Source organism: Perognathus longimembris, chromosome 2 (assembly GCF_023159225.1).
Source record: "Perognathus longimembris pacificus isolate PPM17 chromosome 2, ASM2315922v1, whole genome shotgun sequence".
Lineage (NCBI taxonomy): Eukaryota > Metazoa > Chordata > Mammalia > Rodentia > Heteromyidae > Perognathus > Perognathus longimembris.
Window position 1 is genome coordinate 97,910,871 of NC_063162.1, and position 22,914 is coordinate 97,933,784.

At 35.4% G+C, this 22,914-nt stretch overlaps 1 protein-coding gene across 2 annotated transcripts in view; it reads left to right on the forward strand.

The window, feature by feature from the left end:
- Immp2l (inner mitochondrial membrane peptidase subunit 2) overlaps positions 1-22,914 on the forward strand; it is an 859,776-nt gene that overhangs the window by 39,087 nt on the left and 797,775 nt on the right. For both annotated transcript variants that reach the window (XM_048339779.1, XM_048339780.1), the window contains exon 4: positions 21,905-22,008. In XM_048339779.1, coding sequence (XP_048195736.1) covers positions 21,905-22,008 — 104 coding nt within the window. The remainder of the gene's footprint in view (positions 1-21,904; positions 22,009-22,914) is intronic.

The following is a 22,914-nucleotide window of genomic DNA, read 5'->3' on the forward strand; positions in this document are numbered from 1 at the left end:
CATCTTCTGTAAAGAAATCCTTTCAGGATCAGATGGTATTGATTTGTTCTGTCCTTTCTGGGAACCAAAATGATTGAAGAGGAGAGAGATTCTGTGTTAAAGAGACAGATGTCAAATGGAGGCAGGGATGCCAAGTTTTCTTTTTGTTTTGAATCTGCACATACATTAGAATTTTTTGCAGTATTCCTGGACTCCTTACCTAAGAAGTCAAATTTATTTCCCTGATGTTTGTCTGGTATATTAAATAGAATTCCCTTGGATACTGATTATAGAAAAATAAGTTGAATTTACTTGGGTATAAAAAGGGATTTATTGAGAGGCTTACTATGTTCCCACAAGAAAGGCAGACTGTGGCAGTTATCAGAGACACCTGGGACCAGGACTTAAATGCTGCCAGTATGTAGTCCTCTCTGTTTCTAAGTTGTGCTGGAGTCTGCATCTTGGCTAAGATCTCTCAGACCAGCTTTCTCTGCATGGTAGGACACATGGATGCTGACGAATTTCATGCCTTAAGATGCACAGTTTCATTATAATCTGAGAGAGAGCACTTCTTTTGCTTTATGATTTCAGTTTGAAGAATCCAAGAGAAGTGAGAAGGGCAGAATTGAGTTGCCCACTGACAGAGAAAAGAACAGACATTTTATCAGTTTAATTAGTTAGAGGCCTGGTATTTCTTTGTTGTTGTTATTTATGGTAACAAATGGTATTTTAAAGAAATTGTGTTCTCACCATTTAAGGAGATTTTTTCATGTAAGATCAGATCAGCAGACTACAGATACAAGTATTTGGTCCTTGGAGACAGAATGGTGTCATCCTCCTCTTGGTGGGATTTTTCTCCTCGAGTGATAAGTGGTTAAATAAATAAAATGCACCCATTTTCCACACATTGTTGACAAGGGAGGAGAGAGACCCTTGGTGGGTAACAGGTTATAGATTACTTATAGAGAACTTATGTCTCCTGTCCCTATCAGGTTTTTCTACTTTAGAAGAACTATGTTGGTTTCAAATTTGATCACATGCTCTTATCTTTGGAAATAGACAATCAACTTTGACTATCAGGCTCAGGTACTATGCTTGGTCTAGCTTTCCACAGGCATAGGCCCCTCCCTCTGTCTGGGTTGAATGATCAGTGAGAAAACAAGAACATCTGTTTTAACTGCATATATATTTGTTATAATTAGCTCTGTATTTTCTGAATTTGACACTAACTGCAAGTACACAGATTATTTCATTTACAATTTCATTAGGTACTTTAAGTTATAGTAACTAATAACACTTCAGTATTTGAAAACACCACTGTGATATATAGCGTTGATGAACTACACAAGTAGATTATAGGATTTTTGTCAAACTTTTGAATATTGGAGTAAATTCTTGTCTTCAGCTTTTTCCAGTTGAGCCAGATTCCAAAGCCTCATGACTGTAATCCTAGCTACTCTTCAGGCTGAGATCTCAGCACCTTGATTTAAAGCCAGTCTTAGTAGACAGGTCTGTGAGACTCTTAAATAACCAGAGAAAAAAAAGCTAGCTCAATTGAATGAATGAACTGCTGTGAGAAGAAAACTCAAACTCTAATATTAGCATGCACAGGGCTGGGGATATGGCCTAGTGGCAAGAGTGCCTGCCTCATATACATGAGGCCCTGGGTTCAATTCCCCAGCACCACATATACAGAAAATGGCCAGAAGTGGTGCTGTGGCTCAAGTGGCAGAGTGCTAGCCTTGAGCAAAAAGAAGCCAGGGACAGTGCTCAGGTCCTGAGTCCAAGCCCCAGGACTGGCCAAAAAAAAAAAAAAAAATATATATATATATATATATATTAGCATGCACAGACAGACAGACGGACACAGACACACACACACTTCTTTAGTGAGGAGGTCTTGCTTTTCTTCACCGACACCTTCCTGAAGGTTATATTACCTATAAAGCAATGTATTAGTTGTTGCAAAGAGGAGTACTTTAGACAGGTGGTAATGTTGTCATGTGCCAACACTTAGAAGCATGAAAAATACTTCTTTACTTTTTGACTACTACTTAGTGGTTCTTCGCTTAGGTTATTTAGGTTTTCCAGTACTAATTTACAACTCATTAAGTATCTAAGTAGAAGAATGGGATGATCAAACATTGGTAGTCTCAGGTAGTTGAAGGTAAGTCATACATGAAACTGAAAGTTTTAATGATACAGTGATTAATTCAATGGAAAACAGTATTCGGTCTATGAAACATTTGATTTTTGCATAAAGCTGTATAGGTGCAGCCATTTTCCTGGATGAGCTGTCCCCTTTGCAATGCTCAGCACACAATGAATACTGGCACAAATTGCTGGTTAATGATTATTCATATTGACCTCTTCCCCTCTGGTGCACATGAATCATTTCTACTGGTTGTTGAAAGGTTACCTATGAAAGTAGATGCAGTTTTTTTTTTTTAAATAGAAGCACCATATTGCATGGCATTAATTTAATTCAGGAAATGAAGACTGATATTGCATACAGTTGAAACTACAGAGGGAATTTATGTAGGTGGAATGCAATTATTCAAATTAGAACTTCAATGGCGTACAGAGGCTTTTAGAGTAAAAGGGTGCCCTAGGAATAGTTTAATGACCTCACACCAAAGTTTCAGATTTTATTTGAGTGAGAATGCCTGCAGCAGGGTCACGGGTTCTGATAGAAAGTGTATGCCTTCTGCATTTGAAATTGAGATCTAAGACTTTATAAAGCAAGTGAAAGGAATAATTTTAAGTAGTATTATCTTATTATTGTTGCAGTTGCTGTGTATTTTTTATGTAGTATGCCATTTCCCATTTGCCATTTTGAACAGCCTGGGTGTGTGTGTGGGGGAATACTTGAAAACATCATCATACTATACTATCTCTGTAACTCAGACTTCTGATATATTTATGCAACATAGATTAAAAAAATAGGGAATATGAGGGAAAAATAGAATTTATTCCACAGTTGAGGTCTTTGTTCATGAACAATATATACATTGGTTTGAAATTGTCTTGACATTCAGCTATCTATGTATGAGACTAAAGAAACTTGTTTGTAATAAACTCTTAGACTCCTGCCTAGCTCTCTGTAGCCATTACCTTATTTCCTGCTGAGTTTAAAATTAAAAGTTCTGTCAAGAAGGTAAACAAAGAGACTCTTTTTCTTTTTCAGCCTCTTTCTATTTTAAAATATTTAAACATACACTAGGCTTAGTAATACTCACTACTCATTGTTGATTGTAACTGTTATTTTGACATTCTTAGAAGCTTTGTACAGACTCTCAAGGAAAGAGGTATATTGTGATTTATACACTAGCATTTAAGGTACGTTAGGGAGTTTCCTATTACCTGCTGAATTTGCACTTCCGTGATGCTGGGAGGCACCTGGCACACATTGCCTTCTGTGCTGACTCCTCCATGTTCTGGCTCCCTTCTGTCTGTTGAGGCCAACTTCGAAGGAAGCCAGGGTTTAATGCTGTATGGGTTTACTTGTGTGTTTTCATTTCAAATTACCTTTGGTGCTGAAATCTCACTTGAGGATTTTACCCCTTAGGATGCTAGAGCTTTTATGTGGTTTTGTAACCTATCATTAACAGAGAATTCAGATAGATTAGTTTGTATTTATAGCAACAAACATATGCTATCCTGAAACAGTTGGTGAGTAATAACTTTATAATATTCCTTCATGGATTTTTTTCCTCCACTTCCCATGAGAGTAACTAGATGGTTCTGTTTCATATGGCTAGGGTTATATCTTTTATTTAAACACTGGGTTTATTACAGCTTTAAAAAAATGTCATCAAGCTGAGCATGCTGGCATAGACCTGTAATCCCAATACTAAGGAGGCTAAGGTAGGAAGGAGGATCATGATTTTGAGGCTAGCATGGACTACATAGCAAGACTCCATTCGTCATAAAGTAGTCAAGTGAAGAAGTAAATAAAAAATGAAATGAAATAATTTGAAGTAATTTTATATTTACATAAAAGTTATGAGTAGTGTAGAGAACTCCCTGAGGTTTTCTACCCAGATATATCAGTGCTCAACATTTTACCACACTTATTTTCTCTCAACTCTTCTGTTTGTGGATTTACCTCCCTCCCTCCTTCCTTTCTTCTCCTTTTGTATCCTTTTCTCTATCTATATGTATATATACAGATATACACATATATACATAACATACAGACACATACATTTGTATGTACATATACATGCAAACCTTTCATATTGTTGACAGTAGTTTGCATGCATCATGCTCCTTTCACACTTAATATTTCTATGCAGTCTTTCTAGGATTGTAGTAGCAATAGAATGGCACATTTCTGTTTATTTTTAAAAAGGTCAACAAAGCTACATTTTTTAGCCTTGACAGTACTCTCCACCCCCATCCAGAAAGTGACTGTGGAAAGGCGAGTATGATAAACAGTTTAGAACTAGCTAATTTGAATAATTCCTTTCCCCCTCCCTCCCTTCTTTTCTCCCTTCTTCCCTATCTTCTCCCTTTTATTCCTCTTTTCCTCCTTTCTTTTAGCAGTACTAGGATTTGAACTATGGGCTTAACACTTGCTAGGGTGGTGCTCTACAAGATTTTTAGTGGTTATTTTGGAGATAGAGTCCTTGGAACCTTTTCTGACTAGACTAGCCCTGAACTGTTATCCTTTAGATCTCAGCCTCCTGAGTAAGTAGGGTTATAGGCAAGTTTGAAGTTTGTGAGAAGTGGTCACTAATTGCCTAGTACCTGGTCCTGTGCATGGGGAATCTTTTTTTATTTTCTATTTAATTTTATTGTCAAGGTGATGTACAGAGGGGTTACAGTTGCATACGTAAGGTAGTGAGTACATTTCTTGTCAAACTTGTTACCTCATTCTTTTTTCTCCCACCTTCCCTTCCCCCAAGTTGTACAGTTAGTTTACAACATTTTTTTTTTTTTTTTGCCAGTCTTGGGCCTTGGACTCAGGGCCTGAGCACTGTCCCTGGCTTCTTTTTGCTCAAGGCTAACACTCTTGCCACTTGAGCCACAGCACCACTTCTGGCCATTTTCTATGTATGTGGTGCTGGGAAATTGAACCCGGGGCTTCATGTATAAGAGGCAAGCACTCTTGCCACTAGGCCATATTCCCAGCCCACAACATATTTTCTTGTATCACTGTTGCATTGATGCACCCTTTGTCCTTTAGCTCACCATTTTGATGTTCCCCTTCCTTTTCCTAATTCTTATAAACATATATATATATAATACCCAGGATACAAAAATGAAATACAGTGATAACAGGGGCTAAATCATAGGGAAGAAAAATGCAAGAAAAAAGAAATAATTTCACATAGCATAGTACATTAAAAATAACAACAATGAAAAACCACTTGTTTGCATGTCAAGGTGTTCATTTCACTTAGCATTATCTTATATGATCATATATACATAGTCATTGAGCTATTGTGATCCTCTGATCTTGTTTCTTGAACTATACTGCCAGAAGGACAGGGCATAGCTGAGGACTGATTTGTTTCCAAACCACAAGTATGCTTCTGAAGATGTCAAAACATCATGATATATTGCTCTATTGGTTATCTTTGTGATTGGTACACTTGACTGATTTGGGGCTATGGCTCACGGCTGAGATCTATATCTGGAGAGCATTAGAACATCTACTATCTAGTATGGGAAAAGATCACAGTGCAAGAGTCTAAGTTTTCTATTCACTGCTTATAGCTTCGTGCTATCATAAAATAGAGAAATTCCAAATGATGCTATTGTAAACTGGGAACTTCTACAGTGTAGCAGAGGCTCCATTTGAGCACACTGATGCCACAGGGCATCTTAGATGCATAACATCAAAAGAACCTGGGTTTCTGAATGACTATGTGGAGTCAGTACACTCACTGTTAACATACCACTGAGCTTTTGGGATTCTCTTTGCAGGCACTTAGGCTACTTTGACTGTATAGCAAGACTCATTACTAAATCTGCTCTTCTGCTTTTTCTTATCTTTGTTCCCTTTAAGGCTATCCACAAGTTCTATCTTTTTTAAAAATAGCTTTTCTTAATTCTGTCATTCACATATCTGAAATCCTACAGTATTGTAAGTTTAACTTATGATTGCACATTCTTTTCTATTATCCTCTAGGTATTTCATAGATTAATGCTAAACTTACTTTGTTAGCTTTTTAAAAGAAAGGGATCATATTCCTCTCACCTACCCATTCACAGAGATGCTGAATAAATGCATATTAAATATGTTCTTTGAAGCATTAAAGTACCTGAACAATTAAGCTTTGCAGAGATAGGATAAAATAGAATTATCATTGTTAATTTTTTTCCTAGACTTTGAGGGCGTTTCTGTACTATTCTCCTGAAAACTTTTTATCTTCTTGATGAACCCATCTTTTTTTTAATGGAAGACATTTCAACCCTCTGTGACTCATAATAAGGAATACAGTTTTGCATTATACACACATATGCACAACTGAAACAAAAGTTTCATGTAACAACACTTAAGCCATAATTATCATCATTATGTGCTATGCCCTCTGATATTTTCAGTTCTGGTTGCAACCCCTTAAATTGATTCTATGACTCACTCATTGGTCATGACCTGTAGTTTAAAAATGCTGCTTTATTGCTGGAGGGAGGCTTGAAAGGTTGAAGGAGCTCAAATTGAGCTATAACTAGGGGAGTGGAGCATGTTAGCTTTTGATTCTATAATTTTACACATGGGCTTGCCACAGGGCTTCAAGCAATATGTTCAATATGAAGTACAAGGAGGCCATTTCTTCTTTGTGTAAGAAATTCCTTTTTCAGTCAATGCATTCCTTGAGCCTGTTTTTAATCATTATTGGGAGGATTCTCGAGCACCATTCAAGACCTATGAATTTAAAATCATATCCTTAGTTCTTTGAAATATTCATGTAACAAATTATATAAACACTAAAGTTTGAAATATGTTTCCAAGAATCAGGAAAAGGCAAATTGTTGAAGGAATTTACTAGATTAATATCTGCCTTTGTTTATAATTGCCTTTGTTAAACTTTTGAAATCTTTGGTATCTTTTTAGCAACTATACATTTTATTCTTCATATTTTTGTCTATTATTCAGTATATATTTTTGCTAACCATATATTTCTAATCTTTCATACAATGCTTATATCAACTTACAGTTATATTAAATTTCTTACCATTTGATGAACCTGATTTTTATTTCTTATACATCTTAATTTTCATAGTCTATTATATGATCCTTTTAGTTTTATTTACAAAATTAATGTTTCATATTTTTTACATTTCTGTTACCATCTTCTACTTTTGTCAGAAAATGTTTCTTCATTTAAAAATTATAGCCTTAACTTCTCCTAAAAACATAGCAGAAATGTACAGTTTGAAGATGCACATAAGTGGTTCTCTTATCTAAAAACTTTTTACTAAAATCTTTTTTTTTGCCAGTCCTGGGGCTTGAAAATAGGGCTTGAGCACTGACCCTGAGCTGCTTTTGCTCAAGGCTAGCACTCTACCACTTGAGCCACAATGCCACTTGTGGCTTTTTCTATTTATGTGGTACTGAGGAATTGAACCCAGGGCTTCATGTATGCTAGGCAAGCACTGTACCACTAAGTCACCTTCCCAGCCGAATTTTGAATAGATTATATTATTATTTAATTTTTATGAGTTAAAGAACCCTAACTTTCAACAATGAGAAATAAGGGCAAAGGGCAAAAATAAAGGGCAAAATAAGGGCTTTGGAAGAACTATGAAATATTGTTTTCAAAGGCTACTCATTAAAAGGTTTTATAAATTTAATTTCATTTATGAAAATTTGTACAATGCAATTGAGAAGACAGAAGGCAACATTTGAAAGCCCACTTTTACAAGTGTTCTATCTCATACCTAATTGTAACTACAGTTCAATTTTGGTACATACCATTAATGAATGTACAACACACAAAAAGTCCAGACTTTTATTTCTGTAATTAAAAGCAGATCAACTGGAAGCACAATCCCCAAATGTCATTTGAGTGAATGGCCTCTCAGTTGGCATAGGAGAAGTGTAGATTTTTACAGTAATGGTTCTCAGTGAATCTGGCATCCTGGGTAAGCAAACTCTAGTCAGCACTTAACCTGTCAATATGGTCAATGTAGGTTATAGCCCTATTTGTGTCCTGATGATTATAGTGATATGAATGAAGAGTGACTTCAAGATACCTCAGTGGAGGACATGCCCACTGAATGGAGCCAAAATTCTAAGATCATAAGCAGACAAACCATGGCTGTTCTTTTTCTTTTTCTTTTCTTTTTTTTTTTAAAGTTGTTACTATGAAGGTAATGTAAAGAGGAGTTACCATTCATAAGTCATGTAATGAGTACATTTCTTTTTTGGGCAATGTCATCCCTTCCTTTTCTGTCTCCCAGTTTTCCACTCGTATCTCCACCCACATCTCCACCCACATGTTGTATAGCTCTTTTTCAGTATAGCCCAGTTTTCCACTCGTATCTCCACCCACATCTCCACCCACATGTTGTATAGCTCTTTTTCAGTATAGTATCTACTGAGTACCACTGCTGCATTTGTTCAGTCTGTCTATCCATATCTGTGGTCCCCATACTCCCCCAAGAGACAGATTAAAGAAAAAAAGGCAAAAAAAAACAAGAAAAAAACAACCCAAAAAGCAAAATCAAACAATGCCATTCCACTAACAACAGCAAATAAACAAAACAAAAAAAACCTCCTTGTTTCCATTTCCTGACATTCATTTTGATAAATATTTCTTTAAATGTCAAGAGGCACAGAGTTATTGTGCCTTTGAGTTCTTCACCTAAAGGTATCCTCGTTTGATCTCACTGTGTGTGAATGCCTAGAGACCTATATGATTTATTATGTCCCAGTGTATTTTAGATCTAGCTTCCTTCCACATATGAGAGAAAACATAGGCCAATTTTGTCTCTCTGAGCTTGGCTTGCCTCCCTTAATGTAATTTGTTCTAGGTCCAACCATTTCCCTGAAAATGACATAGTACTCTTTTTACTAATGGCTGTATAAAATTCCATTGTGTGTAGGTACCACATTTTTTTTTTTTGATCCACTTATCTATTCTAGGGCATCTGGTCTATTTCTATAATTTGGCTGTTGTGACTAGTGCAGCAGTGAACATGGATGTGCATATGTTTTTATGGTATCCTGAACTGTGATATTCTGGGTAGATGCTCAGGAGTGGTATGGCTAGATTGTAGGGAAGATCTATGTTTAGTTTTGTTGAGAAACCTCCAGACTACTTATTACATAGAGTGGTTGTACATTCCCACCAACAGTGAAATAGAGTTCCTTTTCTCCCACGTCCCTGCCAGCATTTGTTATGGTTCAAATTCATGATGTTGGCAAATCTAACTGAGGTGAGATGGTGTCTCAAAGTTGTTTTGTCTTGCATTTCTTTTGTAGCCAGGGATGCTGAATTTCCTCATATGTTTCTTTGCCCTCCTTATCTCTTCTTTTGAGAAGTCTCTCCTTGGCTCCTTTGTCCAATTAGTGATTGGTTTATTAGTTTTGGAGGGGTTAATTTCTTGACCTCCTTGTATATTTTGGATATTAATTAGTCCTTCTTTGGGTGTATTGTTGGTAAATATGTTTGTCCAGTCTGTTGGCTGGATATCCAGTTTAGTAACTATGTCCTTTACTGTGCAGAAAGTTTTTATTTTGATGTAATTCCATTTGTCACGTCTCTCTCCTATCTGTTGTGCCTGTAGGAGGACAATTTTCAAAAAGTTTCTTCCTGTGCCTATAAGTTCTAGTGTTTCTTTTGCAGTAATTTCAAAGTTTCAGGTCTGATGTTGAGGTCTTTGATCCACTTAAAAATTGATATTAGTGCATGACGACAAATAGGGATCTACTTTTAGTTTTCTGCGTATGGATCCATGGCTGTTTTTTTTTTTTTTTTTTTTGGCTAGTCCTGGGGCTTGAACTCAGGGCCTGAGCACTGTTCCTGTCTTCATTTTGCTCAAAGCTAGCACTTTAGCACTTGAGCCACAGCATCACCTCTGGCCTTTTCTGTTATATGTTGCTGAGGAACTGAACCCAGGACTTTGTGCTAAGTAAGCACTCTCCTGTTAAGCCACATTCCCAGCCCCATGGCTGTTCTTTTAAGACATAGTTTTCTGGGGAGGTGGGGGGAAAAATGAGGGAGGAGGTAACAAGCTGAATAAGAATAAGGGTTGTTGGTAGAGTCTGGACAAATGACAGATATCTGCTAATAAAAATAAGGACGGTGGTAAGGAAGCAGTGTTCAAGACTAGATGGTGGTGACTTGTGTTGAGAAAACTTCCTGTCATCTGCAGGAGCTTGGAAATGGAATGAATACATAATCAACTTTGGAATTTTCCTGAGGAGGGAGATTTCTAGGCAGAGTATTGAAAGTGACAGTTGTCTTTTTCTTTTTCAATTGTCTTCTTATAACTTTGCATAAATTATAGAAAGGAGGAGATGAACTTAAGGCATAAATGAGAAGAAACATAAGGTGTCAAAGATTTTCTGGGTTAGAAAATATAAAACTAATTTCCATTTCTAATGTTTATCAGGGAAGAGTCTCAGAGTAACAAATGGCTTAGGGTAAAGATCAAACCTGTACTAAAAGACCTTTTACTATGATCTCAAGAAGGTTTGAAATAGTACCGCAAAGAACCAATAGCCCCCTCATCAAGTGGGCTAAAGACTTACAAAGAAACTTCTCTGATGAGGAAATGAGAATGGCCAATAGACATATGAAAAAATGCTCTACATCACTGGCCATAAAGGAAATGCAAATCAAAACAACATTGAGATTCCATCTCACCCCAGCAAGAATGTCATATATCAAGAAAACTAATAATAACAATTGTTGGAGGGGATGTGGCCAAAAGGGAACCCTACTTCATTGTTGGTGGGAATGTAAACTGGTTCAGCCACTCTGGCAAGCAGTATGGAGATTCCTCAGAAGGCTCAATATAGAACTCCCCTATGACCCAGCAGCCCCACTTTTGGGTATCTATCTAAAAGACCACAAACAAAATCACAGTAAGGCCACCAGCACAACAATGTTCATCGCAGCACAATTTGTCATAGCGAGAATCTGGAACCAACCCAGATGCCCCTCAGTAGACAAATGGATCAGGAAAATGTGGTACATATACACAATGGAATTTTATGCCTCTATCAGAAAGAATGACATAGTTCCATTTGTAAGGAAATGGAAGGACTTGGAAAAAGTTATACTAAGTGAAGTGAGCCAGACCCAAAGAAACATGGACTCTATGGCCTCCCTTATTGGGAATAATTAGTACAGGATTAGGCAAGCAGTCATAGCAGAGCATCACAAGGCCCAATAGCTATACCCTTATGAACACATAAGATGATGCTAAGTGAAATGAACTCCATGTTATGGAAACAATTGTTATATCACAGTTGTAACTACTTTCAACGTCCTATGTGTATCTGTAGTTTCTATTATTGATGATGTTTTTGTATCACCTTCCTGTGGTTGTACCTACACTATCTCTGTAATCTTATCTGAGTATATTGGAAACCGTGTTTACTGGTATTGGAAGTAGGAAATTGAAAGGGAATACCAAAATTGAGAGACACAGGGTAAAAAAAGACAACTACAAAAGCAATGCTTGCAAAACTGTTTGGTGTAAGTGAACTGAACACCTCTGGGGGGGGGGGAAGGGAAAGGGGGGAAGGGAAGGGGGTATGAGGGACAAGGTAACAAACAGTACAAGAAATGTATCCAATGCCTAACGTATGAAACTGTAACATCAGTTTGATAATAAAAATTTGAATAAAAAAAAAAAAAGAAAAGGTACCTAATGAAGAATATCCCTGAGGAAGAAGTTCCTTAACTGTGTTTGCTGCTGGATATTGTGAAAAAAACTGTGTTTTATGCATTGGCTGTAGCTGGTTAAATATCCATAGATATGTAGGCAGAGGCTTGTTAGGTATTTACACATTGGAGCTTGTCCTTTATGAACGCAGGCACTTGAGTCATTTCAGCTAGATTGTCATCTTAGCTAAGTGTAGATGAAATTGTAGAATCATGAGCTAGTAAATGATTTCTGTTTTAAGACTTGGAGTAGTTTGTTTTGTAGCAATTAGATGAGTAATTTAGGAACTATCTGACAATGTTTAACAATTCTTTTTAATAGTTTGTTTTTCTACACATTTGCATCCTAATAGCTTTGATCCATGTAATTTGGAAGTACCATAGACCAAAATGTTTATTGCTGTTAGAATAATGATTTTTTAAAAATAGTATGTTGCAGCAAACTTCAGTAATGGAGGACATAAAACATGCTATGTTATCATCACAGATTTGATCATAGGTGCTATCTAATTCATGTGACTAGATTGTTCATCACTATATCTCTTAGTAAATTTGGACTTTGTGAGTCATTTGCTTTTAAGAAAAATCATCCCAACAGCCATCTTACAAACCTTTCTACTTCACTTGCTCCATGCCCTACTATGAATGTTTACGTTTTAGATTAAGGAGAACATTTGACAGAAAAAATAGTTTCTTCTGTGTGAGAGGTATTATCAATGAAAGAGAAAGCCTTTCTGTGTAGCTGGTTTATGTTACCTGTAGCTGTATGTCTTCTTGTTAATATGTAAAAATGTTTATACATGGTTTATTTTTCATCAGTTACACACTATTTATCTCATAACATGATTAATTTAGAAATCTGTTTTATTACCTTGGAAGCATCTTACACATATTCAGTACTACTGTTTTAAAGCCATTTAATCATTGGAATGAGTCAGAAAGTTTGTAGATTTTAATCTTGCAATTTAGTTGCAATGATCTGAATCAAGAGGATGCACAGATAAGAAACAAGTTGTTAGAAAGGAAAATAAGATTTAAAAATGTTTGTTACCAAAGGATAAAAATGATTTGCTTTTCTCTTAAAAACCAACACACTGGTTACTAGAGGCATTACAATACTGGGTTTCAAATTGTGCTGTGGAGACAAAATAATAAATATAGCATGGCACTGGCACAAAAACAGACACATAGACCAATGGAATACAACAAAGGACCTATAAATAAATACAGCTACAGATATATGATATTTTTGACAAAGGTGCAAAAACCATGTGTTGGAGTAAAGACAGTCTCTTCAATAAATAGTGTTTGGAAAAAGAGATATACACACATAGAAGACTAACGCCAGATCCCTCTCTCTCACTCTGCACAAGAATCAATTCAATAAAGTTCTTAGTGTAACACCAAAAACTTTGAAACTACTATAGAAAAAGAGAAAAACACTTAAGGATACAGGCATAGGCATGTGATCTTCTGGATAGGAAATAATAAGAATTGACAAATAGCATTGTAGCATATTGAAAAGCTTTTGTACATTGTAGAAAAAAATTACTAGAATAAAAAGTCTGCAGAATAAAAGAATCTATTCCAGTTGTTAATCAAAGAATTACTATTCAAACTAAGGCTCAAAAAATTAAATGCTGAGTTAGCAAATAGTAAATAATATAAATGAATACTATTTCAAATAGTACAAAAATAAGAAAATGAATTGAATAGACAGTTGTTTATGTAGCATACATACATACATAATAGGTACATGAAAACAGGTCAATACCCATATTCATAAAAGAAATACAAATCAAAATGATGCTAGTCATAATGGCTATCATCAGGAAAACAAACAGCAACAAATGTCAAGGAATTCAGGGAAAAATGAAGTCATGGTAGGGAATGCTTCTTCAATGGATGAATGGATGAAGAATTGTGGCATGTATGCATAATGGAATTTTACTCATCTGTTAGAAACAATAATTTTGTATCATTTGTAAAGAACTGCAAATGTCTGCGAAAATTATGTTAGTGAATTAAGTCAGGCCTAAAGAGACTAGCATATTTTTCCTCATATATAGAAACTAGATTTAGCTTTTAAACTTATAAGTAAACCTATTTGGTATACATGTATATACAAATGTATTTACTGAAATATGGTAGATTCAAGGGAGAACTCAAATAGTATAATTTCTTATAAAGCCAAAATTTAACAAAATGAACACAAGGAGACATGGGTACTTAAATGGGGTGGGATGGGGTTATCGGGAGAGTGTTAGACAAATGAAGCAGAGAGGGTGAAGGAGAATATGTCAAGAATTCAATGTATATTACAAAATTAAGAATGAGGAAGGGGCCGGTAGTAGAAGGATGGGTGAAAATGATGAAAGTGGTGACATCGATCAAGATGCATTTAACTGCTTTGTTAAATGGCACTTCCTTTGTACAACTACTTGAAGGTATTGAAATATTTTTTTTTAAAGGAACCCTTCAGCACTGTTTACTGAAATGTAAATTAGTGTAAACACTAGTTTGGAGGTTCCTCAGAAACAGTAAAACTAACATTCAATCCTGCTATACCATTCCTGGGCATATATGGAAAAGAACTGAAGTCAGCATCAAGTAGTGATATCTTCATATATATGTTTGTAGTGACTCTGGCCAAAATAGTCAAATGTTGTAATCAGTCTAAGTGTCAAGTGTGGTATATATATACACAATGGAATAGAACTCAGTCATGGAGAGAATGAAATGTCATTGGCTGAAAAATAGATCTTCTGAAGATCAGGTTAAGTGTTCTGTCAAATTGGTATATATTGCATATTTTATCCCATTTGTGAAATCTATAAAAAGGACAGACATTAATGGGGGGCAGTTTTTTGGAGAGAACAAAAAAATGTGGAAAGGTGAAAGAAAATGATGATGGGGTGGATATGATTGAATTGCTTTATATGCACATATAAAATAGAATAACAAAACATGTTGAAAATTATAAAAATTGTATGACAAGTAATTAGCTCAAAGCACATTATATATGTATGTGATATAAGACAAGAGAATGAAATTAAATCCATTTAATTGTTTATATTTAAAAACATTGCATATTGATTGGTGATCACTTAGAAACTCTAGGAAAAAGCCCATGAAATAGTAATTGTCTATGTCTCTTGCCGGAATTACTCCTTTATTGTTGTTATATAATAATGCTAATAACTATTATGGTATAGTATATACTTTACATGTTAGTTCATTTCATGTCTTTTACAACTAATTTTATAGATAAATAGAATCAGAAGAATTATTGAAGATTATAGGCTACATTTTAAAATTAGTATAAATTCTTCATCATCCGTACTTTGTCTTCTCTCTTTTCTTCCCATTTCTCTTTCTCTCTTCTGCCAGTCTTTTCCTTCTTCTTTCCTTTTTGGTGCCTTAAGCTTCCTGGACAACACTCTACCAATTGATTCAGGCTTGGAAGCATGATTCTCTTTTTTCTCTTTCTCTCTTGTGTAACTGGGATTATAGGCATGAAGTAACAGAGCAGTTTGTTCTTTGAGATAATGCCTTGATAACTTTTTATTCCTTTCCAGTACTGACCTCAAACCACAATCTTTTTATCTCCACTTCTCAGGTAGCTGGAATTGCAGTCATAAGACACCAATGCTCACTCATTTCTTTTCTTTTCCTTTCTTCTTTTCTCTCTCTCTCTTCTTTCCCTAAATTGGGTCATACCATTTTTCTTCTTTTTCATATTTTTACTTGTCAGGCATATCCAAATGTATTTTTCTGCAGTATAATGTTTTCATATTATTTAGGAGTTGTACATAAGAATATGATTTTTAATTTTAAATATTAACATTTATATCTATAGATTAACCATTAATAGATTAACCAGTGTGAAATCATAGTTTAATTCTCTTATTATTAGTAAAACAGTTATTAACATTTTCCTATTACTGGCACAACTGGCAGTCAGCATTATAGCTTCATGGTTCTCTCTTTCTCTCTCTGTGTGTGTATGAAGAAAACATACAAAGAATTTGGTCCTACATACACAAGGGGATATTTCTCTATTGAATTCAGCTCAGTATTCACTATTATAAATGATTTATTATGAATGTTAATGTGCAATACACTTTTTTTTTTTCTCAAATTTTTATTTTCAAACTGACGTACCGAGAGGTTACAGTATCATACGTTGGGCATTGGATACATTTCTTGTACCGTTTGTTGCCTTGTCCCTCATGCCCCCCACCCTCCCCCCCTTTCCCTCCCCCCCGCCCAGTTGTTCAGTTTGTGCAATACACTTTTGTACCTATGTCTGATCATTTTATTCGGACAGCTTTTAAAATAGGATGTTTCTAGGACTATCCATAAAATCTTTTTGCCTCAGGGTTTCACCTCTGATGTCACTGTTACTGATTTTGGTACCTTGGGTATTGCATATATGTTTATTGGAACTAGGGAAGGGAAGGGGAACAAAAAATGGAGAGACAAAGGGTGAAAGGTGAACCAATGCAACAGTATTACTTACAAAACTATATGCCATAATTCAACTGTATAACTCATGGGGGGAATGAGGGCGAGTGAGGGAAATGAGGAGGGGGGAGGATGGAGAAAAATGAGGAAGGATGTGACAAGTTTGATAAGAAATGTACTCACTGCCTAACATATGAAACTGTAACCCCTCTGTACATCACATTGAAAATAAATAAATTAATAAAAAAGAAAAAGTAAAATAAAAGGAATGAAAGGAAATAGGATAAAAAAGATTTGTAAGTATTAATGTGATCCACTCTTTTTTCCAAAAGATCAACAACTTATTTAGATGTTTTGATTTCCCACAAAAAGTCTTATATTCATTAAGATGCATTGTACTCATAAGCTGACATATTGAACTGAAACCAGTTTGTACAACTAAAAGATAACAAAATTTAAAAAAATAAAAATCTTATTTTGAAGTTAAATGAATTAGTTTCTTGAAAGTAATTTTTTATTGAGAAATTGCAGAAAGTATTCTTGTTCTTTTAATAAAATGTCCATTGTAATAGCTTGACAGCAACTTGATAAACTTAAAAATAATTCATATTGAACTTTAACAAACTTTTTTTGTGGGGAGGGGGACAGTTTTGGGGTTTGAACTCAAGGCTGAGGGGCTGTCCTTGAGCTTTTTTTGCTCAAAGTTAGCAGTGTATCACTGGAAACACAGCTCTAATTCCATCTTTTTGTGGTTAATTGGAGATAACAATCTGAAGGATTTTCTTGCCTGGCCTGGCTTTGAACTGAAATCCTTAGTCTAAGCCCCTGAGTAGCTAGGATTACAGTTGTGAGCCACCAGCAGCCAAATCTTTCTTTCTTTAAAAAACTATGTAAATAGTTTCCCAGTCTAAGAAGGGTTTTATGATATGTTATTCATATTCATACACATTTCCCTCACACATAAATGAACAATATTTATTCTGTTGCAGTTACTATTGTTTTATTATGGGTAATAATGAAACACTTAAGCTTTATTCCTGATGTTTTCATTGCTCAACTTGATAAGACAAAAATTTTCTTACCACACTTAGTCATTCATTTCAATGAAAGACATGCACATTGTTTAGATAATACACATTGCTAGGAGCCATGTTATTTAAATATTGTTTTAAGAGCCTCTAATCTCTTAAACTTTCGCTTGTAGAAATAGAACTCTCCAGAAAATCTTTTGGGATTTAGTATACAGAAATGGATAAGACATGAGAAGCTTACATTGGAGTAAGAGAATCATAGTTGTAGGCAGATACCTATTAAGTACTATCATTGAAGTTTACGTAAATTGCTATGGGAGTACAGGTAGGGAATGATTAATTTAACCTTGTAAAGGAGAGTTAAAAGAAATTACTGTTGCTTCCCTTTATAAAATCAGAAAAGGTCTTGTAGTTGTTAACTGATGATTCCAATATTCTATGGCTTGAAATTAGATATGCTGCCTTTAGGATTTTTTTTCCTTCCCCAAACAATGTTCTTAACATTGCCTTTCCTTTTGTTTCTACCAATTGGCTTTACAAGAGATGGGAAAATGAGTGATTCTATTAGGGAAACATGGATCTTAGAGTCTATAGGTATTCTTCTGGGTCACCTTTGAGGCACCAGGCTCTCATTTTCTTATTTTCACAGGGCATTCTATGTAATTTGTTATCACCATACCATCACCACTATCATCTTTTTTTTTCCCCCAAGTAACAAAAAAATCTGTATAGCTTATAGATTTCTGGACAAAGAATCAAAGGAGAAATTGTATAACACATTTAAATATCCCATGATAGAAATAATCACAAGTTTGAGGAGGTGAGATTTTTGTTTACCTGAAACTGAGGTTAGGAATAGGGAGATGAGTGTCAGGGAAGAATTTCTGAGAGACTGCTTTACGGGATTCAAATTTTGTTTTAGAGTATGAATTAGACATAATAGGAAGGTAAAGAGAAGGACAACATTTCAGGCGGAAGTGTTGGTTTACATGACAGGTATGAAAAAAATAATCTGAACCTATCAGATTAATATATATTATATATTGTTATATGTAATATATAATGTATAATATGTACCACATGCATGTAATACTTAATGTATATTGTATATTATATACAGTTTATATATTATGAGTAGCTCATTTCTATAATCCTAGCTACTCAGGAGGGAAAGAGCTGGGGATCTGGCAGAAATCTCCCAAAGAATTTTGTTTGTTTGTTTTTGTTTTAGATTTTTTGCCAGTCCTGGGGCTTAAACTCAGGGCCTGAGCACTGTCTCTGGCTTCTTTTTGCTCAAGGCTAGCACTCTACTACTTGAACCACAGTGCTACTTCTGGCTTTTTCTGTTTATGTGGTGCTGAGGAATAGAACCCAGGGCTTCATGCATGCTAGGCAAGCACTCTACCACTAAGCCACATCCCCCCCCCCCATAATTTTATCTTCCATTAATCAGCAAAAGCTGGGAGTGGAGGAATGGTTCAAGTGGTGGAATTCTAGCCTTGGGCAAAACAAACAAACAAACAAAAAGCTAAGCAAGAGCTTGAGACCCTGAATTCAGGAGCCACAAAAAAGAAAAAAAATAGTAAAGAAAAAAAATTAGAGTATATGGCACTAATTGTGGTTGTTTAAGTGTAGGAATCATGTCAGTGGGGATTGAAATGGGTTCTGTGGTGGTTTGATTTTATGTTGAAGACAGTCTTTAAATTTAGTAGAAAGCTCAAGGATTTTTTGCAGGGTAATGAATTTAAAGATGGAAGTGACACTGATTAGTATAGTCATATGATAATGCAATTTTGCTTGAAATATGATGGTAGAGAGAAGAGAAAAATATCATTGATTAAAGACATTATAGTGAAAAAAACCTTTTTTTGTGTGTGGTGACTTGTTGCAAGTAAAGAGAAAACAGATTTTTCAGCTGGCTGACTAGGAAAGTAGTAAATACAATGTAAGAAAACACAGGAGAAAACTTTTTATTTGGTAGGAAGTGATGACAACTTCCATTTGATCATGTTGTGAGTTTATGTCAGATAGGTGAAATGACTAGCCAAGAATTCAAAACTTAGGTAGAGACTTAGTCATTATTATTCAAAGAGTCTGAGAGAAACTCTAGGAATGTTTGAGATCTCCAAGGATAACCAATGTTTTTGTTTTGTTTTGTCTACACAAGTCTGGAGAATCAAAAATAAGGTCATGCCAGGTGCAAGTGGTTCACACCTGTAAATACTAGCTGCTTAGGAGGCTGGCTCTGAAGATCACAATTGGAAGTCTGCTGGGGCAGACAAATCTGAGAGACCCTTATCTCCAATTAAGCAGAAAAAAAAGCCAGAAGTGGAGGTGTGGCCCAAGTGGTAGACCCTCAGCCTTGAGCACAAAGGCTAGTAAGTGAAACTTTGAAGCCATGAATGTAAGCCCCGCTTCTACCCACAAAAAAGGTCTCCATATAAAATTTCTACATTTTTGACTATATCTATTTTGTAGAAAAACCTAATGAATGATTCCAGGAGTCCTTCTGAAGACTGTATCATTCTGTTCCAGGTACTAGCTTCTTGCCTGGCAGCCACTATTTTTTCTTGCTAATGCATTGGTTGTGGTTTCTCTTGCTGCTACTCAGTGAAAACAGCCTCAGTTGTTTGGTACGCTTTCCTATCATAGAAATTTCTCCAATAAAAATTGTTTCTTCCCATGTTGTCAGTAGCACATTCTTTTGTGCCACCATACTCACTTCAGGTCTCACACTTGTTAATTGTGGGCTTTGTTGGTATCCTGTTCAAATGCAAGTGTGTTGTCTTCATGGTTCTTCAATCACATTTTTGTGTCTAGCTGATTCCCCATTTGAGGATTACCTGCACAAAGTGTTTCTTCCTGCTTTATCCATCCGCAGACACTGTTGGACTTCTGTAAATCTAAGAAAGAAGGCCTCTTACTAGGGCCGCACTGGACTGGGACCTTCAGTATAGGCTTTCAGAACATGAGAGGTGCAAAATCATTACATTAAAAAAATAATGATTATCCTATCACCTATTTTTTCCACTCACTGTAGTTATAAAATAGATGGATTTATTGGTTGATGTGAGATTATTTCCTCTGTTCTATTCAGGTGGGACAGTGATGTCTGCTATTGTTGAATTAGATCCTATTTGAATATTCTTTTGGTAGGATTGAGACACTCCTTTCTCATGGCACCTAATCCTTTTCAAAGCTATCCATACTTTTGAACTAAAGTTTAGGAAAGTTTTGATACTTCCCTTTTGGTATGTTTTGGTGTCAGCACCAGGGCTTGAACTGTACCTGAGCTTTAAAAAATTTAATATTTTAATTATTATTTAATTAATTTAATTAAATTAATTTAATATTTGATTTGATTAATTTTTAGTTAATATTTTAATTTAATATATTTTTTTTCTTTCTCAAATTTTTATTATCAAACTGACGTACAGAGTGGTTACAGTATCATACGTTGGGCATTGGATACATTTCTTGTACTGTTTGTTGCCTTGTCCCTCATGCCCCCCTCCCTCCCCCCCTTTCCCTCCCCCCCCAGGTGTTCAGTTCACTTACGCCAAAGAGTTTTCCAAGTATTGCTTTTGTAGTTATTTCTCTTTTTTTACCCTGTGTCTCTCGAATATGGTATTCCCTTTGAATTTCCTACTTCCAATACCAGTAAACACGGTTTCCAATATACTCAGATAAGATTACAGAGATAGTGTAGGTACAAACATAGGAAGGTGATACAAAACATCATCAATAATAGAAACTACACATACACATAGGACGTTGAAAGTAGTTACAACTGTGATATATCACTTGTTTCCATAACATGGAGTTCATTTCACTTAGCATCATCTTATGTGTTTCTAAGGGTATAGCTATTGGGCCTTGTGATGCTCTGCTATGGCTTGCCTAAACCTGTACTAATTATTCCCAATAAGGGAGGCCATAGAGTCCACGTTTCTTTGGGTCTGGCTCACTTCACTTAGTATAACTTTTTCCAAGTCCTTCCATTTCCTTACAAATGGAACAATGTCATTCTTTCTGATAGAGGCATAAAATTCCATTGTGTAAATGTACCACATTTTCCTGATCCATTCATCTATGGAGGGGCATCTGGGTTGGTTCCTTTTTTAAAATATTTTTTAAATTTATTTTTTGCTTAAGGTAAGCACTTTACCACTTGAGCCACAGCTCCACTTTTGCCTTATTGGAATTTATTGGACATAGAGTCTAATGACATTTCCTGTCCAGTTTCTTTGAACTGTGATCCTCTGAACTTTAGCCTTCTGAGTAGCTAGGGTTATAGTTGTAAGGGACTGGCACTAGCTGATACTTAGGTTTTAAATAAGTACTGATAATTTATTTAGCATACTTTCCTTTTAAATAAATATTGGTACTTCTTCTGGCTCACATGTAGAGTACCTATGAGAATTTTCAACAATTGATTATTTGCAGTTGTTTTAGAACAAATTTCCTGGAACATACTGTATTAGAAATATTTCACTGGACTCAATCTATGAAGTGTAATGGACCATGAGAATTGAAAAATACAAATAATAGATGTCTTTTCTCCCTATTTTCTAGCCTTCTTTGAATCCTGGGGGAAGCCAGTCATCAGATGTGGTACTTTTGAACCACTGGAAAGTGAGGAATTTTGAAGTACATCGTGGTGACATTGTGTCGTTGGTGTAAGTAATTCAGAAATGTACTTAATTTGTATTTCTATGATTGATTACATAGTATAAATAGTAGATTATAACCCATAATCTACGTTTTTTTTTTTTTTTTTTGCCAGTCCTGGGGCTTGGACTCAGGGCCTGAGCACTGCCTCTGGCTTCTTTTTTCTCAAGGGTAGCATTCTACCACTTGTGCCACAGCACCACCTCTGGCTTTTTCTGTGTATGTCATGCTGAGGAACAGAACCCAGGGCTTCATGCATGCTAGGCAAGCACTAGACCACCCAAATCCCCATAATCTACTATTTATACTAAGTGATCAATTATTAAAATAATGAATGCATATGAAATATATGCTTTTTAAGGAAATCAATCTTGAAATATAATAATGCTATAAGAAAGGGTTTCCTTCTTATTTTACATGTGTCAGCTAATTTACTTAATTGGATTTTGTAAAATGTATTTAATTAAATGTTGATTAGAAATTATCATGCTAATGATCCAAAGTACATACATTTGGTATTGCTTAGGAATATGTTGTAATTCAGCAGTTTGCATGCCTTTTAAGTTCAATTCTTTTAGTTTTTGAGGCAAGCTCTCTTGCCATTGGGCCATATCCCCAGCCCCTAGTTTTTGAAGCTAAAGTTGTTTAGAAGATGATAACTAAGATATGGAATTCAAATGACATTTCTCTATATCAGGAATCTGACTGAAGAAGGAAGTTTGCAAGACTAGTAGTGGAGGCTTTTGTTTGGGACCAAAAGGTGGCGCTGTTTCTCTGTTAAAATATTGTGACTGGTCAGGAAGAAAAATTTCATTCCAGTCTTTAGTTGTAGAAATGTAGAAAAGGAATGTCAACGAGTGCATCATTGACACAATAATATAATATGTAGTCCTAGAACATGCTCGAATGGTTTA